Source organism: Mixophyes fleayi, chromosome 6 (assembly GCF_038048845.1).
Source record: "Mixophyes fleayi isolate aMixFle1 chromosome 6, aMixFle1.hap1, whole genome shotgun sequence".
Lineage (NCBI taxonomy): Eukaryota > Metazoa > Chordata > Amphibia > Anura > Limnodynastidae > Mixophyes > Mixophyes fleayi.
In genome coordinates this window covers 13,927,085-13,939,405 of record NC_134407.1, presented here as the reverse complement: position 1 = coordinate 13,939,405, position 12,321 = coordinate 13,927,085, and the positions used below count along the sequence as shown (strand labels likewise).

The following is a 12,321-nucleotide window of genomic DNA, read 5'->3' as shown; positions in this document are numbered from 1 at the left end:
TTCTCTGCACGGCTGTACATAAATGTGAGAAGTAGTTCAATACTTATCATTGCGATAAGGATTGAAAACTACTTTTCACTTTATGTGAATAATGATAAATGTGCCCCACAAATCGCCTGTGCTTCCTCTTGCCGTTATTTTCAGAGTGGTTGCTGGCAATGTAAGCAGAGGTACCTGGAGAGGAAGTATCCTGTCCTAATAGATTCACACAGCATGCCAACTCTCTGCTAACGAGACGACTGCAAGGGAAGCTGACACAATTGGTGCTGTACTCAAATCTCTCCTCTGTGCAATGTTGCAGGACCCTCGAATGGTACAATTGGGGAGCAGGGACCAACTGGAAAGCTGTCCCCGAAATGGCTCCATCTGATATGAGCCATTTTCCATATCTCCTGATGGGCATGGCAGAAACTGGCATCTCCTGCTTGTGGGGTTAGACAGCACTGTTCCATTATGGACCGCTTTCAAAGTGATTTCAAGTGACAAAAGTGTTTGGGGACTTTGTCCCATTGACAGTGCATCCACTAATCATATATTTTGCCTTTTAAAAAAAGAAAAAATCCAAAAAACTGAGTTTTGGTAATATGTGTTATCCATGTCACAATGAAAATTGGTGCTTTTGCTAGCAATCAGGCTTCCGGCATCCAATATTAGTTTCCTCCAGTAAATTCTCATCATAACCTTTTTTTATTTATAGACTTGTATGTATCCATTGGTGGAACTATGTATGTATGTTTTCGAAACCACATATAAATGTAACTTTGTGCAGTAAAGCCAAATATAATGTGGATGTAAGGGGAACTTTGGACTGTTGCAGTAAATTGTTTGCAAGATGCATAGTTTGTCAACATTTTACAACCAATCTTTGAGCATTGCAATTTCAGAAGTTGGGTTATGAGATTTTGCATGGTAGTTTTTAGTAGTCACAAAGAGGGATTATTGCACCCAGCATATTTGATGCAATTAGAAAGGCGAAGCTTTTTGCACTAGTGCCCTGTGCTGGTCCTTTGTAACATTCCAGTTTCAAATTTTGAGTGGAAATTCTTTTGAGTTGGATTAACAATTTGCCACTAAAAATATTCAATAGATGTCAGCCAGATAAAATATGTGAAGTAATTGTATGACTGACGATGGAACAATGCTGAATGGTTCTTTAATATTGTTTTGCAGCATTCGCTGCTGCTCCAGAGAGTATTTCAAAAAACATTGCCGTGATCAGCTCTGTACGAACATTATTTCCTGAAGTATGGTATTTCAACGCTATACCTGTTGGGTGAGTGCCGAATAAACAGTGTTGTCACTGATTAATATGGTGATGACTTGTTCGTTTGTACGTTCATTCATTTTAATGTTAAGTCACATTGGTGTCTTTACTACTATTTGTCTTGATTAGATTTTAAGCACCCCCATCTCCTTTAATATTGTCCTATTTCAGTGCATTTGTGTTGCTTTAAACAAAATCCCACTGGTGCGCCAAAATTTCTTTTTGCACTTCTTCTTCTTTTTTTTTTTTTTTTGCACAATGGGAATTGCGTCAAACTGCTTCTCCGTTGTATTTAGCATTGTACCCATTAAAGAGAATCCGCCACCAAAGAATTAACTGATTTTATGGAGGGAAAGGTTTAAGGAGTTCTTCATGTAAACCTATATAAATGCCTTTATAGCCTCCATTTTTAGAGTATCTTTACTGTGATATAAAACCTTCTAGACATTTTTGCCTTTCGTAGTAATTTATAGGAACGTCCTAATCATCAGCTTGATATGACTCTGCCTTGGCTTTAGCTTTCAAAAAGGAAAAAAAAATAATGTACCCCCTGCCCTGAAATGAGTAATCTGCAACAGTAGCAAAAAACTAGTACAGTTTATGGCAAAGTTTGGGTTCCATCAGCATGAGGATCCCTGCAAGAGTGAGCACTTTGCTGTGCTGACCAGGTGGAGGCTGGTTCACATTATTACAATATAGGACCCAGGCTGCAGGTCTGCCTCTTAGTGTGCCCAAAGCAGTCTGGTGCTGGATAGCACTTTAGCAGTAATTCTAAATCGGGCACTAGCTGAGTATAATGTGTGGTTAACACCTATGTATGTAATTTACATGGCAACTGACAAATTTTAATATAGGGCCCTTGTCAAAGTTGCCAATGTTTTTATGCTTTGGTTGTCTCCTCAGGGAAAGTGGTTCAACTTCAGTGCCACTAGAGGTCCCGGGCACAATCACTGGATGGAAAGGCGACATGATCTGTCTCTCAAAGGAGTCTGGTATCGGCATGACCAAACACCCGGCCAACTTCACCTCATTCCAGCAGTTCTTTGTTGGATTCTCGCCTCCTTATTCGTGTGTCAGAGGAGAGATAGTGATCCTTAAAGCCTTTATTTCAAACCACATGGATAAATGTGCCAAGGTGACTGCTGGCTCCCCTGCCTATATTTTAAAGTGTGGTGTGTGTGTGTGTGGTTTTTTTTGGTTTTTTTTCCTGAACATGTATTGCTACTATGTACAAAAAAAGCATGAGATATTATCAGCGCTATACTGATCTGCTTCCTAGTATGTGCACAATAGAAGATGGTTCTCCCTCTTCTCAATACACAGAATATATAAAACATAGATGGTGTACATGCATTAGGCGCCAATCTTTAAGCACATCAGTGTTAGAGGCAGTTTCCTTCTCTATGGTAAACACCAATAGTACAATTCATTTCTCACAAACTCAAAAGAAATCAACATAGTGTAATAAATTCTTTCCAATTTTATAAAGATAGATGAGAGTCCATGTAAACACCATGTGGTGATGGATGAGAAATCGCATCAAGAAATTGCAAACTTTGTATCTTCTGTTTCAGATAGTCAGATAAATGCAGGCACTCGTACCAGAAGATTCTAGAAAGTAGGCATAGATGTTATATCCACAATCTGTCATCAATCAGGTAATCAGCTCCCCGCTACTTCCAACGCGTTTCAACTCTCTTGGGAGTCTCTTAAGGCTAATCCCTTGAAAAAGACTCCCAAGAGTTGAAACGCGTTGCCTACTTTCTGGAATCTTCTGGTACGAGTCCCTGCATTTATCTGAAACAGAAGATACACAAAGTTTGCAATTTCCTGGTGTGATTTCTCATCCATCACATGGTGTTTACATAGACTCTTTCTTATCTGTATAAAATTGGAAAGCATTTATTATATTATGTTAATTTCTTTTGAGTTTTAGTGAGAAATGAATTGTACTATTGGTGTTTACCATAGAGAAGGAAACTGCCTCTAATTTTGATGTGCTTAAAGATTGGCGCCTAATGTATGTACACCATCTGTTTTATATATTCTATGTATTGCTCCTATGTGTGTGGGTTGTCGTGGATCATTTTTGCACTGGATATCTTTAAGGTACAATACCAAAGAGTGAATTCCAACTGTAACTGATGTAATTGAACTTGCTGCTGATATGCACAGTTGTAGGTTGTATCTGACCTTTATCGTTTGAGCCACGTGCACGTTTGGCAACACCAATCTCAAGCCACAGAGAGCAAAGACGTCCAAGGCTAGATTAATTCAAACTGCATGTAACATACCAGCGGAAAATTCCTGTTTGTTTTAGTCAGATAACTGTTTATATGTCTTGAACATGGGGTAGAATCAAAGCGCATGTTTTAAGCAGGCAGCCACTCCAGGGGGTATATTTGCTAAATTCATGTTTGAAACAATGGAGATGTTGCCTATAGCAACCAATCAGATTCTAGCTGTCATTTTGTAGAATGTACTAAATAAATGGGCAGCACGATGGCTTAGTGGTTAGCACTTCTGCCTCACAGCACTGGGGTCATAAGTTCAATTCTCAACCATGGCCTTATCTGTGTGGAGTTTGTATATTCTCCCCGTGTTTGTGTGGGTTTACTCCGTGTGCTCCGGTTTCTGCCCACACTCCAAAAACTTACTAGTAGGTTAATTGGCTGCTATCAGAATTGACCCTAGTCTGTCTGTCTCTATCTGTGTATGTTAGGAAATTTAGACTGTAAGCCCCAATGGGGCAGGGGCTGAAGTGAATGAGTTCTCTGTGCAGAGCTGCGGAAACAGTGGCGCTATGTAAATAAATGGTGATGAGGATGAATGAATAGCTAGAATCTGATTGGTTGCTATAGGCAACATCTCCACTCTTTGAAACCCGCAGTTTAGTAAATATGCCCTCAGGATTTAAAATATGACCATGGATCAGTATGTGGCACCTCTCTGAAATGGAAATTACATACCGCACACCCAGTTTTTTTGTTCTCTTTTGGGAATAAAGAAAAGATCATTTCACTGTATTCTGAAACCCAAAAAACTCGTTATGCTAAAAATTTATTGACATGCGGTAAAGAGCGATTATGTTCTTTAACCCATAGTAGCCAATTCAATATCTGCTTTTAGCTGTATTAGTCTTTTAGCAACAACCCTATTTGGTTGCTATGGATGTTGGCACATTTGTTCAGCTTAAACCATTTTATTAAACCTATACGAGCAAACGCTCCACTCCCAAATAACGAAGTAGGATTTGCATTACAGTCTCTCGGGAAAACCTTGGAAACTAGTAAAAATAACACACATTGGTAGAAGGCCCGAGATGCAATGGTTCTCTATTGTGGAAGGTGCACTGTAGAGTAACTCTGTAAAGATACCAGTATAACGTCAGCAGTGTAATGTATGCAGAATTTTGCATACATGGTGTCCCTGGTGTGTGTGTGCACGCCAGTGGCGCACGCAGGGGGGGGGGTTTCTGAGTCTCTAGAAACCCCCCCCCTGTGCTAACTAAATGGCCACTGTCCTATACAGCAGCCGCGGCGCTGTCAAAGAAGCGTCCGCAGCGGTGCTGTATTGTATACAGCACCGACCGCCGCAGACTCTTCTTAGACAGCGCCGCGGCTGAACCCCCCCCCCCCCCCCCCCCCCCCCCCTACAATCCTCCGTGCGCCCCTGCACGCAATAGCATATTAAGAGTCTCCCCTCACTGAAGGTAACAAAGTAGAGCTGATTGTAGCATAGTGTTGGTGGGTGTGAAACTGTTGCCGTTAAGCTGTGCTGTAATATGCTCAGGTAGAGGTAATTATAATTGTATCCAGTGGCCACAAACAGAGTGCAAAAAAAAAACAGCTCTGCCTGAAAATATAAATTGTTAAATCCAACAGGAAGCCAAATTAGTGCATTTATTAGTGTTGGTGGGGGCCAGTAAAAGTGAAAAATGTAAAAGCAAATAAATTGGCCATTTCAAGTGGAAATAATCCAAGCTCTTCTGATGGTGCACATGTGTTTTGTGCATGGCAGCTGTGTGTACCTTGAAAGATTTTGGGATACATTATGTGGCCCCATCTTGTTGAAATGGCCACTCCATTTTTATTCCTATGCAAATTAAAAAGAACAAATGTTTGTTGGCATTCCTCTTCATGTCTGCCACTGCATGGCACACCGCTTGACACTTCCTGCTCAGAGTTGGGGAATATCAGATTTTTTTTACCCTCTGAGCAGAATGTTTGCACATAAACCAGAATACTAGTTTCAAAATTAAGTAGAGTTCTGGGGATAAAATACCTGTCTGTGGCCACCAGGGAAGGGCTGGCAAATTTTAGCCCGCGGGGGGCAAAACACGACTCGGCGGCCTATTTTTAAAGGAAAATAAAAAAACTGCAGGTGACCCAGCAGAAGTTAGCCTGCTATGGGACTGGCTCAAAGCAGCACAAGTGGCTGCTATGTGAGGCACAGGCTGAAGAGTCCCAGTTCCAGTTTAGAGTGGTTCCCTTCCTTGTGACTCGTGTTTTTTTTTTTTTTTTTTTTTTTTACACTGTGGGTACCTGGGATGAAAATTGCGTCTCCAAAGGAAGACTTGTTCACCCTCTAGTGTGAAGCCTAGCGATACGTTGTGCCCCAACACATGGTGTTACTGATATTAATCTGCGCGCTCCTTTGTGACTTTCTATTGGTGTTTGCACTTTCACTTGTTCCTATTACATTCCCTCTTGTCAAAATATGACTATGAAATTTCAATGAGTGTTGGACTAAGCTTTAAAAAGCCGTCTAATATGTACTCTGTAATATTGTGCTTTTAAACACTTATACACAAACGTCTGTGTGCTATATTAGGTTCGTGCAACATTACAACCTTCTGCTGACTACACAGCAGAACCGATGGATGAAGAAAATGAACAATGTATTTGCTCCGGAAAGAGAGCTTCGTATTCCTGGAAGCTGAGACCCACTTCATTAGGTAAACTACCTCTAAAAGCATTTACATCATATGTTTACATATATCATAATTCTAAAGAGAAAAAACGTGAGATGACATGTTGAGCTTTAATTTCTAATCTCCTATCATGCTTTATCTAGTTGGTTGTAACCATAACTCTGGTCCTCATAAGATTAGTGTATGATTTATACAATGCTACATTAACTCCTGGACACAGTAGTAGTGATGGGAGTACTTTTGTTCCACTGAGTGTATATATCTAGATCTCCCATTAACCTGTGATGTCCACAATACAGTGCTTGCTCGTATCTCTTTAAAAATGACCAATCCACTCTGAGTGTAGTAATACTGAGCACATACATTAGCTTGAACCTAATGTTTGGTGATCACGAAAGAAACTTGTGGCTTTTTCACTTACAATGTGGTGCAGTAATAACACAATCTTCATAAAGAAAAAAAAAAAAGTGCAGATGGTGACATTGAGGAGTAAGTGTAATAGCCCTCAAGGCCAGTTTAGTTCTGGTTTACGGAAAAGGTTGAGCTATTAGAGCCGAGTGAGAATCTTTGTACGAATTCCAGACCAGTTTTGATACCACCTCTGATCATCCTAACATTGATGAAGTCCTATCTGTAGTCTACCTGCTGCACAATCCCTCCTACCCTCAGGCGCTAACCTCTAGACCCCAGCCACCAGTCAGTAGGTAACTGACAAGCTGTCAGGCTAACCCTACTTTAGAAGATCATACCACATATTGTACTTAGAGGTATTGCACCCTTCTTATGAAAAGGTTGACTGTATGGGGGATGCATCATTGTTGGGTGCTAAAGAGCTTGACATTGTGCAGTTCCTGGCTTATAAAAAGGTACAGAGTGCAGTATATGACAATCTTCTGTTCTTACAAAAATTAGAAACCTAATAATTTTCATAGGGTTTAATAGATGGTCTAATATAAATGGTAAGAGAATGAAGTCTACAGGTTCACATCTATCTAAAATATCTACTGGACATATTGGTCCTTTTTTAAGGAGGGAGAATCCCTATGTGGACAAGGTGTGGCACTGAGGTATCCAAGTTTATAACCATTTATTATACCATTTAATGTTGCTATAAAAGAAAATTATAAACACCACACGCAATATAGTAATCTTGGCTGCTGTACTTATCCGACTTGACTCGCCAAGTGCCAATACTTCAGTTTATCATCACACTTTTCTTCCCGGGTGAATGTGGTTTACACACTGTGAAATCTGTAACTTCAAATTTGCAGCCTACTACAACTGCTGTCTCCAATTTTGCAGGTGTGTTGAAGATTAATGTGACAGGTGAAACTACTCATATTGGAGATTCATGTGAAGGTCCCGCTGACCGTAACCAACCCGCTCTCATGGATACTATGGTGCAGACATTCATTGTAGAGGTGAATCTTTTTTAATAACCTTTTTTTTTAAAAAAGCAATAAATATATATTTATTTATGCAAAGGCATCTTTAGAGAAGACTAGCGTATTGTACTAGCACAATTGTCAAAGGATATATACAAAGACATAATTATATCTCCGGCAGCTTGTGTAACTATTATGGCGTCCAGTAACATAGCGAGCCCTAGAACCAGAGGAAAACCTATCCAGATGTATTTGTCTGGCTGCATATTCAGTTGGGGGCACGTCTGCAGTTACTGAGAATACTGGCCATGTATGCATTAGCTATATAGACCAAAATAAGGTACATCTACCCTTCCCAGTTAATTCACTGCTGGATCAGTGATCACATTTTATGAGCTATTTGAAGCAAGTACAAATGGATCAGACTGAGAATAGATTAGGCGAAAGTCTTAAAGAGCAGGTATACCCACTATTTGATTGGTATTATAAATAGAATACCCAAACGAACAGCGTGACCAAAAGCTGGCAGACTTGCTTTGCAGAAATGCCCCAGCAGCTCAACGTACTGCAGTTTTGGATGTTTAGAGTTATTTTTATCATGGGGATATGATACAAGTCAGAGGTGTGAGGAGCTACAGCTGTCTGTAATGGACTGGGGAAATGGTATTATTTAACAGAGCTCCAGTGGAAAGTAGAGTTGGCACTGACCAGTGGATTTTGCCTTAGTAGTTCATATTAGAAAATTCAGAATTTCCTTAACAAGGGACCACTGTACCCAAAAGTGAACATCCCAGTAGGAGTTTCAGTAACTGCACTACTTCTGAAGTAGCGGATATATGAAGCATAGGGCACAATAACATTAAGCCTATGGCAGTTATTTGGTTTTAAATGAATAACTGATGAACGGGGCAGCATGGAGCTGTACTGAGCTGGTAGCTGTCGGGCTGTAGCCAGTATCTTAATCTGCACAGTAGCTGTACTGAAGAAGTTTGTGTCAGAACACTCAACATAGCGAATTGTTCACAGATGGGCTTTGGCAAACAACAATTCCTCAATGATTCAGACTTGTCATTAAGGGTGTGCACCGGGCACTTTTAGTGTTTTGGGTTCTGATTTATTTTTAAAAAAGCATAAAAAGGTGCTAAAATCTAGGGTTTTTTTTGTTCGTTTTTCACTCCTACGCTATTATTAACCTAAATAACATTCAATAGCAATAATTTCCACTAATTTCCAGTGTATTTGGAACAACTCACACTTCACAATATTGTTTTTAGTCCAAATCGTTGGACCGAGGTAGCCTTCTGGACTGCGTAGTGTAGTGGCCCTGGTACCCAATTTGATACCGGTGCCACAATAAAAAAAACCTTAACTGGTCAGAATTTCACTCTACAGATGGCTGATCCTACATCCTCTGCAGCATATACAGGGTGTAGTTCTAACGCGTCAAAACCTCTTGTTTTTGACAATGACAGGTCATCTTAATTAATTTTGGATTTGGCCCCAACATTGAATGTAGTTTAATATCTGGACTGCGTAGTGGAGTGGCCCCGGTACCCAATTTGGTACCGGGGCCACAATATAAAACCCTCAACTGGTCTGAATACCACTGCACAGATGGACACCGGACGTACGTCTAACACCAACATAGCAGTTAAGGCCGCAGTTATTTTTTTTGGAAATACAGAAAGAAAGAAAGTAGTAATAGAAATGTCAGTTCCTCTTTTTGGGAACTAAATATAGAATTAAACTGGCTCTACTGAGGCAAGATGTCGTCCTCATCCTCTGATTCCTGGCCCCCTTCAGTGTGTACCTCCTCATCCTCCCACATTATCAATTCGTCCCCGCTGGACTCCACAACCACAGGTCCCTCTGTATTATCTGGAGGGCACTGCTGTGCTTGATTGAGGACTTGATGATTCATTTTTATGAACATCATTTTTTCAACGTTCTGAGGAAGCAACCTCCTTTGCCGCTCACTGACCAGGTTCCCCGCTGCACTAAAAACTCTTTTGGAGTAAACACTGGAGGGGGGACAACTCAGGTAAAATAGAGCCAGTTTGTACAGGGGCTTCCAAACTGCCTTTTTTTCCTGCCAGTAACAATATGGACTGTCTGACATGTCTACTTGGATGGTGTCAGCAAAGTAATCCTCCACCATTTTTTCAATTGTGACCGCATCAAATACAGCGAGAGTAGACATGTCTGCAATGGTTGGCAGGTCCTTCAGTCCGGACCAGATGTTATCGGCATCCCCGCCAGCGGGTCTTTGAGGAAAACTGAGCTTTTTCCTCGCAGCCACAGGTGTGGAAGAAACTGATGGAGGAGTTGCTGGCATGTCACGGTCCTCTTCAGAGGACAATTTCCTGACCAGCAGGTCTTTGCACCGCTGTAGACTTGTGTCCGCCGGAAACAGAGACACAACATACGCTTTAAACCGAGGATCCAGCACAGTGGCCAGAATGTATTCCTCTGACTTTAAAATAGTGACCACCCTCGGATCCTGGCAAAGCGTACGAAGGGCTTCATCAACAAGAGCTATATGCTTTGTTGAATCGCAATGGTTTACCAGCTCGTTCCTCACTTTCTCCAGCTGCTTCTGCAACAGCCTGATCAGGGGAATCGCCTGACTCAAGCTGGCAGTGTCGGAACTGACTTCTCATGTGGTAAGTTCAAACGGCTGGAGAACCTTGCACAACACGTAAATCAGTCTCCACTGCACTTCACTCAGGCGCATCCCCACTCCTTTTCCTATGTCATAGGTGGCTGTATAGGCTTGAATGGCCTTTTGCTGCTCCTCCATCCTCTGCAGCATATAGAGGGTGGAGTTCCAGCGCGTCACACCCTCTTGTTTGAGGTGACTGCGGGGCAGGTTCAGACTTTTTTGATGTATCTCGAGCCTGCAGTAGGCACTGGCTGAATGCCGAAAGTGTCCAGCAATTTTGCGGGCCACCGCAAGCATCTCCTGCACACCCCTGTCACTCTTCAGGTAATGCTGCACCACCAAATTAACGGTGTGGGCAAAACATGGGACTTGCTGGAAATTGCCCATATGTAATGCCCGCATAATGTTACTGGCGTTGTCTGACACCACAAATCCCCAGGAGAGTGTAAGTGGGGTAAGCCACTGTGAGATGATTTCCCTCAGTTTCTCTAAGAGGTTGTCAGCGTTGTGCCTCTTATTAAAACCTGTGATACACAATGTTGCCTGCCTTGGCACAAGCAGCCGTTGTGGAGATGCTGCTGCTGCTGTTGCTGCGGAAGGCGATGCATCTACCCAGTGGGCTGTCAGTCATATAGTCCTTCATTTGCCCTGAACCACTTGTCCACATGTCCGTGGTTAAGTGGACAGTGGGTACAACCGCATTTTTAAGAGCACTGAGGACACTTGTTCGTACTTCTCTGTACATCATTGGTATCGCCTGCCTAGTGAAGTGGAATCTCGACGGGATTTGGTACCGGGGACACAATGCCTCCAACCGTCTAAATCCCACTCCACTGATGGTGGACACCGGATGCACGTCTAACATCAACATTGCTGTTATTGACGCAGTTATCCGCTTTGCCATAGGATAACTAGTGTCGTACTTGGTGCTCATGGCAAACGATTGTTGGACGGTCAACTGTTTGGTGAAAGATGTAGTGTTCTTGCGACTTCCCCTCTGGGAAGATGACCGACTACCAGCAGCGGCAGTAGTAGGCGTACCGCTGCAGGATTCCTCAGATGAATCCCGTATTGAAGAGGACTCAGTCTGGCTGGTGACATGGCCTGCAGGACTAAATCTGATGGAGATCGTGGAGGAAGTTGACGAGGAGGGTGTTGGTGGTGTGTATCCAACAGGACCAAGGGATTTAGGTGTCCCTGGACTGCTGACGGCCCTAGCCCCAGTTCCTGAACTAAGAAGGTTATTCAGGTGACGTATAAGAGAGGATGTCCCTAGGTGGCCAAGATCCTTACACCTGCTTATTTGAGCTTTACATAAGCTACATATGGCCATACATTTGTTATCCGGATTGGGGTAAAAATAACACCAGACAGAAGAGGTGCATTTCTTGGTCTTCTGACCAGGCATGACGATGGGCTTTTTCATCCCATGGACATCCACTTTTTTCCCCTCTGGTGCCTCATTTAAAATAACCACATCAGCATCCTTCTCATCAAGTTTCTCCACAACGCCAGCTACATTATTAGCCTCCTTGACACCTTTATTATCCAAATCTGGATCTACACTGTGGGTCATCCTTCCAGCATATGCAGAGGGTGTGCTGCAAATGGTGGATGGAGTCGCCTCTTCCCGTACAGTGATGGGAAGGTCAGGGTTCACAACCAACAACACCCTTGGACTCGCCTTGGGGATTTGTGATGTCATCTGTTTAGAAGGCAGAGTTGTTTGCTGTGTTGCTGACAGCATAACTTTTTACATTTTTTGGAGGGGGGGGGGGTGGAGGAGGGCTTACATCCTTGGGTGAAGCTGAACCACCAGTCCTGAACACGGGCCAGGGCCTAAGCCGTTCCTTGCCACTCCATGTCGTAAAGGGCATATTGGCAAGTTTACATTTCTCCTCAGATGTTTTCAATTTTCTTTTTTTACTAATTGTAGTGAACTTTTGCTTTTTGGATTTTACATGCCCTCTACTAGGAGATTGGGCATCGCCCTTGGCAGACGACGTTGATGGCATTTCATCGTCTGTCATGACTAGTGGCAGCAGCTTCAGCATTAGGAGGAAGTGGGTCTTGGTTT

The 12,321-nt window shown here is 42.4% G+C and overlaps 1 protein-coding gene across 1 annotated transcript in view; it reads left to right on the top strand.

Annotated features, from left to right (window-relative positions):
• LOC142160852 (ovostatin-like) overlaps nucleotides 1–12,321 on the top strand; it is a 69,209-nt gene that overhangs the window by 27,646 nt on the left and 29,242 nt on the right. Inside the window, exons 18-21 of the mRNA XM_075215884.1 lie at nucleotides 1,171–1,273; nucleotides 2,168–2,399; nucleotides 6,098–6,221; nucleotides 7,500–7,618. Of these exons, the coding sequence (XP_075071985.1) occupies nucleotides 1,171–1,273; nucleotides 2,168–2,399; nucleotides 6,098–6,221; nucleotides 7,500–7,618 (578 nt within the window). The remainder of the gene's footprint in view (nucleotides 1–1,170; nucleotides 1,274–2,167; nucleotides 2,400–6,097; nucleotides 6,222–7,499; nucleotides 7,619–12,321) is intronic.